We start from the raw sequence: 18,354 nt of genomic DNA on the forward strand, positions 1-18,354 counted from the left end.
GAGGCGGCGGCGCTCGGAGGGAGCGGGGCCGCCATGATCAAGAAGTTCGATAAAAAGGACGAGGAGTCCGGTACGGGGGGGCTGAGGAGAGCGGTGCTGGGGCGATAGCGGGGGAAGAGGTGAGGGGGATGCCGAGGTGACAGCGGGGTGGAGATGAGAGAGGTGAGGGAGATGCTGAGCTGAGGGGAGGCTGAGCTGAGGGCAGGGAGATGCTGAGGGGTGAGGGAGATATTGAGGTGAGGGAATTGCTAAGGGAATGGCTGAGGTGAGGGAGATGCTGAGCTGAGGAGAGGCTGAGCTGAGGTGAGGGGGATGCTGAGGGGTGAGGGAGAGGCTGAGGGGTCAGGGAATGGCTGGTGTGAGGGAGATGCTGAGATGAGGGAGGTGTTGAGGTGAGGGAATTGCTAAGGGGATGCTGAGGTGAGGGAGAGGCTGAGGGGTGAGGGAATGGCTGAGGTGAGGGAGATGCTGAGGGGTTTGAGGGAGATGCTGAGGTGAGGGGAGGCTGAGCTGGGGTGAGGGAGAGGCTGAGGGGTGAGGGAGATGTTGAGGGGTGAGGCAATGGCTGAGGTGAGGGAGAGGCTGAGTTGAGGGGAGGGGGATGCTGAGGGCAGGGAGATGCTGGGGGAGGGAATTGCTGAGGGGTGAGGGAGAGGCTGAGGGGTGAGGGAATTGCTAAGGGGATGCTGAGGTGAGGGAATTGCTAAGGGGATGCTGAGGTGAGGGAATTGCTAAGGGGATGCTGAGGTGAGGGAATTGCTAAGGGGATGCTGAGGTGAGGGAATGGCTGAGGGGTGAGGGAAAGGCTGAGGTAAGGGAGATGCTGAGCTGAGGGGAGACTGAGCTGAGGTGAGGGAGATGCTGAGAGGAGGGAATTGCTGAGGGGTGAGGGAATGGCTGAGGTGAGGGAGAGGCTAAGATGAGGGAGATGTTGAGGTGAGGGAATTGCTAAGGGGATGCTGAGGGGAGGGAGAAGCTGAGGTGAGTGAGATGCTGAGGGGAGGGAATGGCTGAGGGGTGAAGGAATGGCTGAGGTGAGGGAGAGGCTGAGATGAGGGAATTGCTAAGGGGATGCTGAGGGGTAAGGGAATGGCTGAGGTGAGGGAAATGCTGAGGTGTGAGGGAGATGCTGAGGGGATGCTGAGGTGAGGGAGAGGCTGAGGGGTGAGTGAGATGCTGAGGGAGAGGCTGAGGGGTGAGGGAATGGCTGAAGTGGAGGGGGATGCTGAGGTGAAATAAAATTCCCAGAGCAGCTGTGGCTGCCCCTGGATCCCTGGAAGTGGCCAAGAGCAGGCTGGAGCGGGCTGGGATAGTGGAAGGTGTCCCTGCTGATGACAGGAGGTGGAAGTGAATGATCCTTAAATCTCCTTCCGAGCCATCCCGTGGGTCTGTGATCTCTCACAGCTCGTGGGGTATTTGTGTTTCAGCTGTAAGAACTGACTGCCGAAATATTTCTCCCCTCTGGTGACAAATCCAGAGGAATTGGGGTCTGTTTGCTCTCCCTTTATCCACAGATGATTTTTAGAGAGGATTTTATCCCTGTCTCTGCTCAGTGCAGATGTTTCATCCCTCAAAAAAAGGAGAGTTGATTACATGTGTTTATATACATATACTAAACCTATATAACATAATAACACACATACCCTATGTATTTATATAATAAACCCTAAATAATAACCCTAACCCTGAACGGTGAGCTCATGTATGGAAAGAAAAGAAACCTCTCTTTTTAGTCATTTTGCTGCACAAAGCAAAATCCAAAATATTTCAGAGGAGCCTTTCCAAACCTTCTCTGTCTGAGCTGTGCCTGCACATCTGGAATTCACACCAGGGACTTATATTGATATTATAAGTTGTGAGTTTTATGATATTTTATTAATAAGTTATAAAATGATTAATTGGTTTTTTTTTAGGTAAGGTTTTTTTAAGGTTAAATTATTTAATTAAGAAATTACATTTAAATTATTTTTACTTTTAATTTAATAGCTAATTATTTGGAGTTTGTAATGTGGACTTTTTTGTTTGGTTACAAAACATTATTTAAGTGAACTGGAAATGAGGAATTCCTGTTTGGGAGGAGAGGATCGGGAGCAGAAGTGAGGCTGTGGGTGGGACTGAAGTTTTTTTTCACATCCTGATCTGCATCTCTGCTTTTGGTGCCTGAAGGAATAAAAACAGGTACATTAGGAAAGTAGAAAAAGGAATTAGTTCTATGTAAAGGCCATTTAGGTATTAAAAATATTAAGTATATAAAAGGCATTTTAAATAACAGTTTTCTTCTTCCTCTCCTTTTTTCTTTTTTATTTTTTACCTTTCTTCTTTCTATAACTCTGAATATATCACTTAAGAAAGTGGATTTAAAGCTGTTGATGGCCAACATCAATTATTCAGAGAGGAATATCACTGGTTTGAGGTGGTTTGGTAAAATTTTGGGGGTGTTCCTGCCTGTCCAGACCAGTTGGGATGTGTGAGGAATGAATTTTTTTTCCTCAACTGAGAGGTCTCATTTTTTTCCTCAGGGAGTGGCTCCAATCCTTTCCAGCATCTGGAGAAGAGTGCTGTGCTTCAGGAGGTAGGAGTAATCACAGGATAATGCCATTTAATTAATGATCTTTTCCTTCAGGAAGCGTTGCAGAATGATTGTGGGGAAATGTGGATGGCTAAATTCATAGAATTAAATAAAAATCACAGAGAGTGTAAATAAATTAATTTTATCTGCAGTTAATGAGGGGTTTTTTTAGGATAATTAGGTGACACGTGGCTTCTGCCTTCCATATGGACATGTGGCATCTCAGGGGGCTCTTCCTGGACAAAAAATGTTTTATTTTCAGGCATTTTTGCCTGTTCCAGATGGCAAATTGAGTTGTTTGTGCTTTGTTCAGATTGCTGCAAACGAAAGATGCAAGAACACATTCTCTGGGACACATATTTAATAGAAATAAAAATTACAAGCTGCTCAGCTGGAAACAGATTCATTTAATTCTGAGCACATTCTCTGAGACACATTTAATAGAAATAAAAATTACAAGCTGCTCAGCTGGAAACATTAATTTAATTCTGCACATTCTCTGAGACTCATATTTAATATAAATACATATTACAAGCTGCTCATCTGGAAACAGATTCATTTAATTTTGATGTTGAAAGAGAAATAATAATAAAATTGTTATTATTATTGGGATCTATTCAAGCAGAATTTGTTTCATTTCCAGGCACGGCTCTTCAATGAAACCCCAATAAACCCACGAAGATGCCTCCACATCCTTACCAAGATCCTCTACCTGCTGAACCAGGTAACTGTTAGGATTTCTCTCCATCCAGAATGAATTTTAATAATGTTTTAGTGGGAAATATATAATCTTTTTAGAGGGAAAGAAGTTTTCCACAAGGAAAACACCTTGGGAAGCTTCCATCCCTGTGGAGGGCATTTAGAGTGGAGAGAATTGTGAATTCCCTGGGAATGCAAGGATGGTTTCTTACAGGAGAAAGTCTCCAAGGAGAGATTCCTGCTGTGTGGGAGGGCATTAGCAAAAGGAGCTGGATAATTCCTGCTTTTCCTCTCTGCCAATTCCAGGGTGAACACTTCGGAACCACGGAAGCCACGGAAGCTTTTTTTGCCATGACCAGGTTGTTTCAGTCTAACGATGTAAGGACCTGGTGCTTTGCCTCTCCCTGCTTCTGCCTGGGCTTGCAGGAGCTGCCAAACCTTTGGAATTTGGGACGTGGGAGGCAAGCAGTGCACAGGAGGAGCTCTGGAGGCTGTTCCAGCTTTGGAAACAGAGGAGTGGATAATAACCTGTGGTTGTTCTGTGGGGTGGGTTGGGGGTGGAGGTGGGTTCTGAGTGAATTCCTGCTGTAAAAGTGGGGATAATGGCAAAGCCTGGATTCACAAATCTGTGGCACTTGTTGCTTCCCCTTGCAAATCGCCATCTGCTGAATTGGAAATCCTAAAACTGCCTGCAGATCAAAGGCTGCTGTTCCTTAGAACATGGGTCAGCCTTCATCACATTGAGGCAAGGGATGGGAGCACCCTAAAAATCACAGAATGGTTTGGGGGTTGAATTTGGGATTTCATCTTTGGGCTCAGCAGAGTGTAAAGTCCTTCTGTGATCTCTTCTGCAGAGTGTGAGAACTCAGAGCAGTGTGTTTCATGTGATGGGGCTCATTAATTTTAATTTAAAGTGGTTTGCTTGTTAGAGATTTGTTCAAGGAAAGTGTAGCTGTTCATTTTTGGAAGTACAGAGTGTTTAAAATGTTTCTCATATCCTCATTTATAAAGTAGAAGATTTTTAGAAGTTAACTTTTTTATAAAATAAAAAAATATAAAATAAATTTTATATAAATATTATAAAGTTAATTAAAATATTATATAAAATAAAGTTAATTTTTTTCAAAGACAATGCCAACACTCCACATGTGCTTCCATTTCTTTTTTACAATAACAAAGGTATTTTCAAAGCTTATAACTGATGATTGTGGGGCTTCTGAGTACGGATGTGTTGCATCACTTCTTTGATAATTATCATGGATTTTTGTATTAGTTCTTATAATTTTACTAAATACTGATGTCAGGGAGTTTGGCTCTTATCCAGGGATCAAATGTAGTTCTACACTTCTAACTTTGAATTGAAAGCAATGTGTTTTGTTTGAAAGCTTATTTTTCTAAGTGAACCATTTAATTTTTATGTTCATTTACCGTTTGGAACTTGTATTTACCACTGAGTTTAATCTTTTTCTCCACGTTTCCACAGCAAACCCTCAGAAGAATGTGTTACCTCACAATCAAAGAGATGGCCAATATCTCTGAGGATGTCATCATTGTCACCAGCAGGTGGGACACCGGGATCACCCTCTGGAGAAGGGGCTGCAGCTCCCTGCCTGTGCATGAGCTGCTGCAGTGCTGAGCTTTGATGTGATGCACAGTCTGTGCCACCCTCTCAAATGTTATTCTGTTCCCACTCGGGGGGGAGAATTCAATTTACAAAAGGTTGTTATTGTTACTTTGTTTTCTTGCCATTTATGGTGGTGGGGTTTTATTTAAATTCTTGTTTTAGCAGAGCTTAGGCTGTGACTGCTGTCAGAGCAATTAAAGTAAAGCCCACTTTGTTTTCCCAGCTGAACTCTTCAGTTTTTTGACTGCAAAAATAGACATTGCAGCTGTTGCAAGAGCAAAAATTGGATCTGTTGTTGGATTGCTGAACCACTTGAGAAATATATAAAATAAACCAAACAGAACTTTGCTCACTGTTTCTAAATCAAAATTCCATGTGGAACAAGCAGCAGCCCCAAGAAAGAGAAGGAGCTGAACAAACCAGGCCCATGGCAAAGCAACTCAATGGGGTGGGCATTTCATAGCTCAGTATCTCCCCAGGTTTTGATGCTGATAAATCTCAAATTAAACTGATTGTGAAGAGGTTGCAACTCAGCAGAGCTAGAGCAGCTGAATGAGGTGAATGCCACGGGAGCACGGAGAGCTGGGGACATTCAGGAAGTGTTAACAGGATGTTCTGGTGGTTTCAGTTTGACCAAAGACATGACGGGAAAGGAGGATGTCTACCGAGGCCCGGCCATCCGAGCTCTGTGCAGGATCACTGATGTGAGTACATGGGGGGAGAGCTGATGAGTGGTGTAAAACCCCAAAACTGCCCTCTTGCAGGGTGCATTTTACAGCACTGCTGGAACTGCTGCCTTTTGGAGGGCTGCTCACTGCCCCGAGCAATTTCCAGCAGCTCTGTGACACTGGAGCACTGGGAATGTGCAGCTGGAATGTTTGGGAGCTCCAGTTTTTATCTGAGATTGCTTCACTCAGTGTCCCGTGCCGTTTCCAGGAGCTTGGTGGGGCTGGAGCACTGGGAATATGCAGCTGGAATGTTTGGGAGCTCCCATTTCTCTCTGGGATTGCTTCACTCAATGCCCTGTGCCATTTCCAGGAGAAATGTGGGGCTGGAGCACTGGGAATGTGTAGCTGGAAGATTTGGGGGCTCCAGTTTCTGTCTGGGGTTGCTTTGCTTGATGCCCTCTGCAGTTGCCAGGAGCACTGGGAATGTGCAGCTGGAAAATTTGGAAGCTCCAGTTTTTATCTGGGATTGCTCCACTCAATGTCCAGTGCAATTTCCAGGAGAAATGTGGGGCTGGAACACTGGAATGTGCAGCTGTAAGATTTGGGAGTTCACATTTCTATCTGGGATTGCTCCACTCAATGCCCAGTGCAATTTCCAGGAGAAATGTGGGGTAGAGCATTGAAATGTGCAGTTGGAATATTTGGAAATTTCAGTTTCTATCTGAGATTGCTCCACTTAATGGAGCACTTAATTGCTCTGTGCCATTTCCAGGAGAAATGTGGGGCTGGAGCACTGGGAATGTACAGCTGGAATGTTTGGAAGCTCCAGTTTTTATCTGGCATTGCTACACTCAATGCCCTGTGCAATTTCCAAGAGAAATGTGGTACTGGAGCACTTGAATTTGCAGCTGGAAGATTTTGGAGCTCCAGTTTCTGTCTGGGGTTGCTTTGCTCGATGCCCTCTGCAGTTGCCAGGAGCACTGGGAATGTGCAGCTGGAAAATTTGGAAGCTCCAGTTTTTATCTGGGATTGCTCCACTCAATGCCCAGTGTAATTTCCAGGAGAAATGTGGGGCTGGAACACTGGAATGTGCAGCTGTAAGATTTGGGAGTTCACATTTCTATCTGGGATTGCTCCACTCAATGCCCAGTGCAATTTCCAGGAGAAATGTGGGGTAGAGCATTGGAATGTGCAGTTGGAATATTTGGAAATTTCAGTTTCTATCTGAGATTGCTCCACTTAATGGAGCACTTAATTGCTCTGTGCCATTTCCAGGAGAAATGTGGGGCTGGAGCACTGGGAATGTACAGCTGGAATGTTTGGAAGCTCCAGTTTTTATCTGGCATTGCTACACTCAATGCCCTGTGCAATTTCCAAGAGAAATGTGGTGCTGGAGCACTTGAATTTGCAGCTGGAACATTTGGGAGCTCCAGTTTCTGTCTGGGGTTGCTTTGCATGATGCCCTCTGCAGTTGCCAGGAGCAGTGGGAATGTGCAGCTGGAAAATATTGAAGCTCCAGTTTTTATCTGGGATTGCTCCACTCAATGCCCAGTGCAATTTCCAGGAGAAATGTGGAGTAGAGCATTGGAATGTGCAGTTGGAATATTTGGAAATTTCAGTTTCTATCTGAGATTGCTCCACTTAATGGAGCACTTAATTGCTCTGTGCCATTTCCAGGAGAAATGTGGGGCTGGAGCACTGGGAATGTACAGCTAGAATGTTTGGAAGCTCCAGTTTTTATCTGGCATTGCTACACTCAATGCCCAGTGCCATTTCCAAGAGAAATGTGGGGCTGGAACACTGGAATGTGCAGCTGGAATGTTTGGAAGCTCCAGTTTCTGATCTGAGATTGCTCTGCTGGTGACTCAAACCCAAATCTCTTGCAGAATTAACTCAAGATTTTTGCTGAAGGTCCTTTAAATGTGGATTTTTGTTTTCTGCTGCTTTTATCTCTTCCTCCAAAGCATCCACAGTTCCCTTTTTCCCTGTTTTCCCCTTGCCAGGGTACAATGCTCCAAGCCATTGAGAGGTACATGAAACAGGCCATTGTGGACAAAGTCCCTGGCGTGTCCAGCTCTGCACTGGTATCTTCCTTGGTGAGTAAAGCACAAGATTTTTGTAAATCTGGTGTTTTGTCAGGCTGGGGAGCTGAGTCTGCAGTGTTTGCTTCGGTTTTTCCTTTAAGATGTTTCTTCATCTCACTGGAAAATAAGAAAAAAACATCTCCTTTCTCTCTTCCAATTCCTTTCCTAACATTTGAATACATCAATCATCATAATTTCTAGTGCAGCCTGGTGTAAAATGCTCAGATTTCTGCAGTCAGTGTAAAACATGAATTTATCTGGGGAGGGGCCATGAAATCACCTGCTGAAGCTGCAGTTCAGGATTATTTCTGCTAATAGACACCAGGAGGGCAAGGTGAAGGAATCCACTCTGATTTCCTCTCCCTTTTTGAGGCAGAAAGGCTGGGAAGGATCTCATGAGTGAATATTTTTATTAATAGACACAAGCATGGTAATTTGAGACTGAGATGGAGGGAAAGCCACAGTTTACAGGAGTTTAGGCTAGAGAGTGGCTGGGGAAGTGCTGTGAGTTTGTCTCCAATGTAAATTTTTTTGCAGCACATGATGAAGATCAGCTATGACGTGGTCAAAAGGTGGATCAATGAAGCTCAGGAAGCAGCTTCCAGTGACAACATCATGGTACAGGTGTGTTTGAGGGTGGCTGTCCCTAAAAATGCTGGGGGGGACTTAGTGGCATTCTGGGAGTCCTTAAGAAAACTTAAAAAAATCTTCTGTTTCTTAAGTCTTTTAAAAGCAAGAATTGTGATTTTTGGGGAAACAACTTGACAATTTAAAAAAATAAATGAATTTTTCCATGATGCCAGCACAAGATTGTTCATTAAGGGCTGGTTCTGGAGTATCCTTCCCTTTTTCTTGCTAAATTTCTGGTGGCTGAAATGTTGCTGCCTGTCCCACAGTGGTTCTTGCAGAAGAGATTTGGGTCTAAGTGCTGAAAAAGCTTGGGAAATTATCTCACTGCCTCCCAGTGAGCATCTCTTGGCCTTCAGAAAATTTGACAGATGCAAAAGATGAATCCAAATATCAGCAAGATCTCCACAAGAATAAATTTTTGCACAGGTATTCCAGACACCTGTGGAAATGGAATTATTCTGTGTGTTCAGAATGTGGAATTATTCTGTTTGTTGCAGACTCATGATCAGGAAGATTCTGTAAAATCAGCTTTGTTCTTGCCTACTTAGCAACTCTATTAAGCCTTGCAGTAAATCAGTTTTATAGGGGGGGAAAAAACCCAAATAACTTGACAGAGAACTAGAAATGTCCCTTTGTGGTTCCATCAATAAGGCCTCAAGGATTTTTGTGAGGTCAGCTGTCATTTTAAGGCCTTGGGATATCCTGGATGTGGAGGTCATGAGAAGTGCAGGAGATACTGTGCAAAGCTGAAACTTTGAAGTTATGAGATTTAATGGCGGGGGGAAAAGGAAATAAATTAACTTTGTGGCTCTTTGGATCTTCAGGAATAGTTGAGAGTGAAGAGAAAGGGCAAGGAAACATTGCAGATCTTTGCAACTTGTCAGGAAACTCAGCTCAGTTGAGGTTGGAAGGTATTTCTGCCAGGAAAGAGCAATAATTACCCCTCTTTTGATGTTTTAATGTGGATTTTCCAGCTGTACTCAGTGCCTGCCCCTCTGTTTCCCATCCCATAGTATCATGCTTTGGGGCTGCTCTATCACCTTAGGAAAAACGACCGCCTGGCTGTCTCCAAGATGCTGAATAAATTCACCAAATCTGGCCTGAAATCCCAGTTTGCCTACTGCATGCTGATCAGGATTGCCAGCAAGCTCCTCAGGGAATCTGAAGAGGGGTAAGTAAGGCAGGATGTAAATATTTAAATCAGAGAAATTAATTAAGGCTTGGAAACAGCTGTGTTTTTTAAATGTTTGTGGAAATCTCCACAGAGACTGAACTGTAGTGCTGAGTGATGCAGGGACTTAAAGGAAGTTTTCCAGCCTAAAAGATCCTGGAATTGTTGTGTTTGTAGCCCTGAAAGTCTTGGACTCAACCTTAAAGACTTTTTCCAGCCTAAAATCCTGGGATTCTTCTTTTGTACCTACAAAAGTCTTGGACTCAAATGTGTTTTTCCATCCTAAAAGATCCTGGGTTTGTTGTGTTTGTAGCCATGAAAGACTTAAACTTGATCTTAAGGGGTTTTTCCAGCCTAAAATCCTGGGATTGTTGTGTTTGTAGCCATGAAAATCTTGGACTCAATCTTAAGGACTTTTTCCAGCCTAAAATCCTGGGATTCTTCTTTTTTATCCATTAAAATCTTGTACTCAAAGGGTTTTTCCGACCTAAAAGATCCTGGGATTGTTGTGTTTGTAGCCTTGAAAGTGTTGGACTCAATCTTAAAGACTTTTTCCAGCCTAAAATCCTAGGATTCTTCTTTTGTAGTCATGAAAGTCTTGGGCTTGAGCTTAAAGGGTTTTTCCAACCCAAAAGATCCTGGGATTGTTGCATTTGTAGCCATAAAGACTTGGACTCAATCTTAAATGGGTTTTCCAGCCTGAAATCCTTGGATTGTTGTGTTTGTGGCTATGAAAGTCTTGAACTTAATCTTAAAGGGTTTTTCTAGCCTAAAATCTTGGGATTGTTGCATTTGTAGCCATAAAGACTTGGACTCAATCTTAAATGGGTTTCCCAGCCTGAAATCCTTGGATTGTTGTGTTCGTAGCCATGAAAGTCTTGGACTCAAATCTTAAGGAGTTTTTCCAGCCTAAAATCCTGGGATTCTTCTTTTGGAGCCATGAAAGTCTTGGGCTTGATCTTAAAGGGACTTTCCAATCCTAAAATCCTGAGATTTTTATGTTTGTAGCCACAAAAGTCTTGGATTCAAAGGGTTTTTCCAGCCTAAAAGATCCTGGGATTGTTGTGTTTGTGGCCATGAAAGTCTTGGACTCGATCTTAAAGGGATTTTCCCATCCTAAAAGCCTGGGGTTGATGTGTTTGTAGCCATGAGAGTCCCCTGTTCGACTTCATCGAGAGCTGCCTGAGGAACAAGCACGAGATGGTGATTTATGAGGCTGCCTCTGCCATCATCCACCTGCCAAACTGCACTGCCAGGGAGCTGGCACCTGCTGTGTCAGGTTGGTCACAGCCCTTTGTAGCCCTGAAACAGCTGAAATAAAGAAATTTAGAGAAAAAAACAGCAGAATTTTAATACCCAAACCCTGATTTTCTGCTAACTTGGGGTTAAAAGACTTTTAACCGCAAGTGAAAGGGCTTTTGGATGGGATCCCTTTTTCATCCAGAGGTTTCGATGAATGGCATTAGAAGTGGCACGGGGTGATGCTTGTTTTTATCCAGCTGCAGGAATTTGGGATGGGAGGGAACCATGGATTGTTTTGGGTTGGAAGGGACCTTAAAGATCACTCAGTGCCATGGCAGGGACACCTCCCACTATCCCAGTGTGCTCCAAGCCTTGTCCTGCCTGGCCTTGGGCATTTCCAGGGATGGAACAACCACAAATTAACTGGAAAACTCGCCTCCAGCTGGAATATAGAACTGGAATGTAGAGACAACTGATCCACTCCCCTGTTATTGGCAGTGGGATAAAAACCAGGAGTTTCTTGTAACCAGTGTGATAAATTATGCATAGAGCTGCATGAATATTTAGCAGTGTGTTGTTGAATGGAGATATATTAGATTTTCTACTCTATTCCCTTTCTTTGAAAGAGGCCATATCTTTGTTTTTTGGTTGGTTTTTTTTTTCTTTCCCAGTGTTGCAGCTTTTCTGCAGCTCTCCCAAACCCGTCCTGCGCTACGCAGCCGTGCGGACCCTCAATAAAGTGAGTGCTTCAAAACCTCCAAAAAAGCTTCATTCTCTGAGAGCAGAGCCAGCCAGCAGTGCCTAATGATGTGTGTGTTACCTCAAGCAGAGCAGCTGCCCTTGGGATGACTTTATTTGGAATTATTCCATGCTGGAGAATTGGCTTTTCCATGCCAGATCTCCTGGTGGGACAGAAATCTTTCCTGCATGCAGGCTGTGTTTGCTCATTTTGGGACCATGGGGATATAACAAGCTGTAGTTTGATTATCTGTGAGCTTTCAGCTGGAATCCTGGATATTTAATATTACAAAATCCACTTGAAGGAAATATTCTGATTTCAGAGCTGCACAACACAACAGCAAAAATTTGAGGCTCAAACCCACGAGCTGTAACTTAAAATCCATTTAAAACACTGCAACCAACCCCCCTGAGCTCTGCTTGCATCCAGTGCTTTCAAATGCAGGATGCTACATCTCAAAGATAATTTTGGAATTGCATTCCTTGCAGGTGGCCATGAAACATCCATCTGCAGTCACTGCCTGCAACCTGGACCTGGAAAACCTCATCACAGACTCCAACAGGAGCATCGCCACGCTGGCCATCACCACGCTGCTGAAGACTGGCAGCGAGAGCAGCGTGGACAGGCTCATGAAACAGATCTCCTCCTTCGTGTCAGAAATCTCAGATGAGTTTAAGGTGTGCCGTGGGAGGCCTCTGCTCTTTCCAGCTGCAGGTTTTTCTCCTGTTCTTGTTTGGTTATTTTTTAATGAAGCTTTTCCTGTTTGTCAATGTTTCAGTGGTTTAATGTGGCAGGGCAAAATTTAGAATTTGCTTTCCAGCTTAAATATCCTGTGTGCTTTCCTCCCAACACTCCAAGAAAGGAAAAATATAATTTGGTGGATTTCTGGCTCCTGTGCAATATCCTGCAAATCTTATACTTCCTTCTGGTTGTTTTAGAGAGAAAGAAGGATTTTGAGTTTATATCACATCAGTCTTGATGCATAGTTAGGAAACTGTTAATTATGAATTTCTACCTAATTTGTAAGATCTGTAGTGACTAAGCTGTTTAGAAATTGGTGCATAGTTTGGAAACTGTGTTAATTATGAATTTCTACCTCATTTGTAAGACCTGTAGTGACTAAGCTGTTTAGAAATTGGTGCATAGTTTGGAAACTGTTAATTAGGAATTTCTACCTAATTTGGAAGTTTTATAGTGACTAAACTGATGAGAAATTGGTTCAGGATGGTTCAGTTGTACCTGTTGCATCATGAGGAGCGCAGCTTTGCAAAATCAGTCTGCTTCAAGTGGTCTTAGGTCCTTGTTTTTATGAGAAAAATAAGTATCAGACAAGTTTGAAATTGCAAAGAGTTTTAATGCCAGAACATGACAAGTTAAAATTGGATCATGAGCATGTCTGGGCAGAAGGAAGAAAGGAGGGGAGACCTTTGAGTTAAGGTCTAATTCCATCCTGAATTCCAATCTTTTTAGCAGAACCAGGCTTTGCACACCCTGGCACAAAATTGCTCCACGCTGACCCTGAGACTCCACCACCTGATTTTCATCCTTGTACATGGATTTAATCAATCAGGGTGACAACCTGAGATGAAAGCTTGTGTTTTTCCTAGGGAAATGAACACATCCTTCTGTGTTTCCTGCAGGTTGTGGTCGTGCAGGCCATCAGTGCCCTGTGCCAGAAGTACCCTCGGAAGCACAGTGTGATGATGACCTTCCTCTCCAACATGCTCAGGGATGATGTACGTGTGACACTGGCTCTGGGGAGGGATTTTTGGCAGATTTGGACCTGCTTGGTGATGGGAAGGGTCTCTTCTGTCAGTGCACAGGGAGATGGGGCTGAGTGCTTGCGGCTCCTGGTGGGTCAGACCTGTGTGAAATGCTTGGGAATTAGTGATGCCTTGGAGTGGCTCTCTAGAGCAGAGGCTGGGCAAGATTAAGAGAGTAAAGTGGGTATTTATTAAAGGCTTTCAGTCGGTACACCTGGTGCCTTGAGAGGCTACCTAGAACAGAGGCTGGACAGTATTAAATTAATAAAGTAGGAATTTATTAAAGATTTTCACAGGATACACTTGGGCAGTGCAAGAGCCCAGCCAGGGCTACACCCAAGATGGACTCTGAGTCACGAGTGTTCACATTTTCTAAGTTTGGTCCATTTCCATGTTGGGGTTCATTGTCCAGTTCCAGCTCCAGGTGATGCAGTCCCATCCTCCCAGATTGCTCTCCTCAATTTGCTGCTGTTTGCACTTCTTGGGCCTGAAGCTGCCCAAAACCCAAGGGGCTGGAAAAGGATTGTTTTGTCTGACTGAGCTGTGAGAACTTGCCAACAATGTATATGAAGTTCAGAGTTAAATATCAGTGCAGTACAGAATCTGGAAAATATAAAATTTAAAGCATCACACCTTGGGCAGTCAGAAGCCTCCAGGGGGCTATACCCAGGATGGACAATGGTCACAAGTTTTTCAGACAATTAAAATTTGGTCCATTTACATATCAGGGCTTAATCCTCAATTACAGCTTCAGGTAGTGATGTCATATACCCCGACTTTGCTCTCCACCAAAGTCACTTTTGTTTATACTTTTTGGGGCTGTAGCGTGTCCTTGAATTTCAGACCTTGAGGGATTGTTTTGTCCAACTAAAATGTGAAGACAGTAACTAACACTCTATACAGAGTTCAGAGTTATACCCCTAAAGCAGTACAGGATTTGAAAAACATGAAAGCTAAAATCCTGATGCTCACAGGGCTGGGAATGCCCTGTGAGGTCATCCAGTCCACTTTTCCCCCCTGAGTTTGTACAAATGATTGTTTTCTCCATGGGAAGCAGTCACTGAAGCGTGAAGGAGCTGAGCACCGCTCCAATCCAAGCCTCACTGTCCCCGATTCCCCTTTGCAGGGTGGCTTTGAGTACAAGAGAGCCATTGTGGATTGTATCATCAGCATCATCGAGGAGAACCCCGAGAGCAAGGAGTCGGGCTTGGCTCACCTGTGCGAGTTCATCGAGGACTGCGAGCACACCGTGCTGGCCACCAAGATCCTGCACCTGCTGGGCAAGGAGGGCCCCAGGACCCCGGCCCCCTCCAAGTACATCCGCTTCATCTTCAACAGGGTGGTGCTGGAGAACGAGGCTGTGAGGGCTGGTGAGTGCAGCTCCAGGCCTTTTCCTCAAGTTGGAAATGAAATTCCATATCACTTTAGTAATGTGTCCTGGTTTGGGGCAAATTTGGGAGCAACTCCAAAGGGGTTTCTCTAAAAAGCAGATTCAAGCAGCCCCACACTGTGTTGGCCACCAAGATCTTGCTGGGCAAGGAGGGTCCCAGGGTGGTGCTGGAGAAGGAGGCTGTGAGGGCTGGTGAGTGCAGCTCCAGGCCTTTTCCACAACCTGGAAATGAAATTCCAGATAATTTTAGTAATGTATCCTGGTTTGGGGCAAATTTGGGAGCAACTCCAAAGGGGTTTCTCTAAAAAGCAGATTCAAGCAGCCCCACACTGTGTTGGCCACCAAGATCTTGCTGGGCAAGGAGGGTCCCAGGGTGGTGCTGGAGAAGGAGGCTGTGAGGGCTGGTAAGTGCAGCTCCAGGCCTTTTCCACAACCTGGAAATGAAATTCCATATCACTTTAGTAATGTGTCCTGGTTTAGGGCAAATGTGGGAGCAACTCCAAAGGGGTTTCTCTAAAAAGCAGATTCAAGCAGCCCCACACTGTGTTGGCCACCAAGATCTTGCTGGGCAAGGAGGGTCCCAGGGTGGTGCTGGAGAAGGAGGCTGTGAGGGCTGGTGAGTGCAGCTCCAGGCCTGCAGTTCTGCCTCCTGGCCTTTTCCACAATCTGCAAATGAAATTCCAGATAATTTTAGTCAGGTGTCGTGGTTTAGGGTAAATGTGGGAGAAACTCTAAAAGGGTTTCTCTAGAAAGCAGATTCAAGCAGCCCCACACCATGCCAGGGTGGTGCTGGAGAAGGAGGCTGTGAGGGCTGGTGAGTGCAGCAGTTCTGGCTCCTTGCCTTTTCCACAACCTGGAAATGAAATTCCAGATAATTTTATTAATGTATCCTGGTTTGGGGCAAATTTGGGAGCAACTCCAAAGGGGTTTCTCTAAAAAGCAGATTCAAGCAGCCCCACACTGTGTTGGCCACCAAGATCTTGCTGGGCAAGGAGGGTCCCAGGGTGGTGCTGGAGAAGGAGGCTGTGAAGGCTGGTGAGTGCAGCTCCAGGCCTGCAGTTCTGGCTCCTGGCCTTTTCCTCAAGTTGGAAATGAAATTCCATATCACTTTAGTAATGTGTCCCGGTTTGGGGCAAATTTGGGAGAAATTCCAAAGGGGTTTCTCTAAAAAGCAGATTCAAGCAGCCCCACACTGTGTTGGCCACCAAGATCTTGCTGGGCAAGGAGGGTCCCAGGGTGGTGCTGGAGAAGGAGGCTGTGAGGGCTGGTGAGTGCAGCTCCAGGCCTTTTCCTCAAGTTGGAAATGAAATTCCATATCATTTTAGTAATGTATCCTGGTTTGGGGCAAATTTGGGAGAAATTCCAAAGGGGTTTCTCTAAAAAGCAGATTCAAGCAGCCCCACACTGTGTTGGCCACCAAGATCTTGCTGGGCAAGGAGTGTCCCAGGGTGGTGCTGGAGAAGGAGGCTGTGAAGGCTGGTGAGTGCAGCTCCAGGCCTGCAGTTCTGGCTCCTGGCCTTTTCCACAATCTGCAAATGAAATTCCAGATAATTTTAGTCAGGTGTCGTGGTTTAGGGTAAATGTGGGAGAAACTCCAAAGGGGTTTCTTTAGAAAGCAGATTCAAGCAGTCCCACACCATTCCAGGGTGGTGCTGGAGAAGGAGGCTGTAAGGGTTGGTGAGTGCAGCACCAGGCCTACAGTTCTGGCTCCTGGCCTTTTCCACAACCTGGAAATGAAATTCCAGATAATTTTAGTAATGTATCCTGGTTTGGGGCAAATTTGGGAGCAACTCCAGAGGGGTTTCTCTAAAAAGCAGATTCAAGCAGCCCCACACTGTGTTGGCCACCAAGATCTTGCTGGGCAAGGAGTGTCCCAGGGTGGTGCTGGAGAAGGAGGCTGTGAGGGCTGGTGAGTGCAGCTCCAGGCCTGCAGTTCTGGCTCCTGGCCTTTTCCACAACCTGGAAATGAAATTCCAGATAATTTTAGTCAGGTGTCGTGGTTTAAGGTAAATGTGGGAGAAACTCCAAAGGGGTTTCTCTAAAAAACAGATTCAAGCAGTCCCACACCATTCCAGGGTGGTGCTGGAGAACGAGGCTGTGAGAGCTGGTGAGTGCAGCACCAGGCCTTTTCCACAACCTGGAAATGAAATTCCAGATAATTTTATTAATGTATCCTGGTTTGGGGCAAATGTGGGAGAAACTCCAAAGGGGTTTCTCTAGAAAGCAGATTCAAGCAGCCCCTCTCCATGCTGGCCACCAGTATCCAGTCTGATTTAAGGCCACCCTTTGAAACTTGTCTCAGGTTCCATTTCTCTCTCAGCAGTGTCTGTCCCACTCCAGGGCATTTCTCAGTCAGCATTTCTCATCTCAGGTTTGCACACAGATGCACTGTGTGAGCTTTCTGTCAGGCTTTGAGAATTCTCCACAACTCCATTTCCCACATTTCCCCCTCTCTCTTGAATGGAAAAAAATTTTGATGACTTTGTTTATTGATTGCTGTGTCTAGTAAAGCACACAAGGCACTATAATTAACATTGTCACTATGCACATAAACCTATTTTGCAAAGCTCCTTTAGTTAAGGTGTTGTGGTGGCTTTAGTTTGAAGTTGGGTGGAAATATTAATTTTGCGTAGTGGTTTGGTTTGCTAATTTAAGATACTTTAATTTTAAGATTTCTTGGTTTAATGTACTAAAGAGTGTGGTAGGTTTTGGTGTTGGTTAATTGCTACTGTATTTACTTCTTGTTGTGAGATGGGATTAGAAGAAAGGTGAAGCAGGTTTAAAACTTTAAAAGGGTCCCACACCGTGCTGGCCACCAAGATCCAAGATACCCACCAAGATTTAAAGGTGGATATCTGAAAAAAATTCCTAGAAATTAATTTCCCACGTTCAGTAAAACCTCTCAGTGTTCAGAAGAGATGACAAATTCAGAAAGTCCTTGTTGTGGGGTGTAGCTTGGCTCACCCAGTCTCTTATCAGTCCCTCCTGCAATGGGAAATGTGTCCTGGGCCCTGGTGGGCCACAGGTGTGAGCTCCAGATGTTTTTCTGGGTGTTCACTTCAGAGCAGGTTTAAACAGTTCCAAGAAAAGCCAAAGTCTGAGCAAATTCTCTGCCTCAGCCAGCTAAAAAAATAACTAAAAAGCAAAGGAGAGCTCTGTCCATGCAGAGAGCACAGTCCAGGAGCAGGAATGAGGAGTGAGTGCAGGTTCTGCAAACAAACTGGGTGCTCCTTCTTCCCCCACTCTGCTCTCAAATCCAATCTTCAAGGTGTAAAACTGAATATCCAGCACAAACAGAACAGATAATTGGAGATACAAGCACCATAAAGTCACCCCAGGGCAGGAGGTAATATAAAAACAGGGTTTTATTTGCCCTTCAGATGCAGTTATGGAAAGATGTCTACAAAAGGCTGCTCACCCAGGAGTGAGTATATTTTATAGATTGTAAGAAATTAGTAGAATTGATTAAAAAAAAGCACCAATTAAGAGGACAAGTGGTGATGCAGTTTTCTCCCAGGTCAAGTCTTTTTTCTCGAGTCATCTCCTTGTGTTTTGTTCATAAGAATGTATTTCAAAGAGTTGTTCTTTTTCTTGGTTCCCAAGAAAACTCAAGATAGCGTTGGAATTTTGTATTCTTCGAGCTTGGAATTCTAGAATTTGTATTTTTACTTAGAGAAAGGAGGCCATGGAAAATTACTGAAAAAAAAACCTAGCCGCTAATATAATAAACTATAGAGCTACAAATATATATGCAAAGAATCCAAAAAACATTTAA

General features: G+C 44.5%; 1 protein-coding gene across 1 annotated transcript in view; it reads left to right on the forward strand.

Annotated features, from left to right (window-relative positions):
- The window catches only part of COPG2 (coat protein complex I subunit gamma 2), a 27,663-nt gene continuing 9,309 nt past the window's right edge, over positions 1–18,354 (forward strand). The window contains exons 1-14 of the mRNA XM_077783717.2: positions 1–70; positions 2,520–2,572; positions 3,213–3,293; positions 3,575–3,646; positions 4,752–4,831; positions 5,521–5,596; positions 7,564–7,656; positions 8,182–8,268; positions 9,288–9,445; positions 10,591–10,724; positions 11,359–11,426; positions 11,915–12,103; positions 13,067–13,162; positions 14,316–14,559. Coding sequence (XP_077639843.2) covers positions 34–70; positions 2,520–2,572; positions 3,213–3,293; positions 3,575–3,646; positions 4,752–4,831; positions 5,521–5,596; positions 7,564–7,656; positions 8,182–8,268; positions 9,288–9,445; positions 10,591–10,724; positions 11,359–11,426; positions 11,915–12,103; positions 13,067–13,162; positions 14,316–14,559 — 1,468 coding nt within the window. The 5' untranslated portion in view covers positions 1–33. The remainder of the gene's footprint in view (positions 71–2,519; positions 2,573–3,212; positions 3,294–3,574; positions 3,647–4,751; positions 4,832–5,520; positions 5,597–7,563; positions 7,657–8,181; positions 8,269–9,287; positions 9,446–10,590; positions 10,725–11,358; positions 11,427–11,914; positions 12,104–13,066; positions 13,163–14,315; positions 14,560–18,354) is intronic.

The sequence above is a fragment of the Lonchura striata genome, chromosome 1A (assembly GCF_050655825.1).
Source record: "Lonchura striata isolate lonStrDom1 chromosome 1A, ASM5065582v1, whole genome shotgun sequence".
Taxonomy (NCBI): domain Eukaryota; kingdom Metazoa; phylum Chordata; class Aves; order Passeriformes; family Estrildidae; genus Lonchura; species Lonchura striata.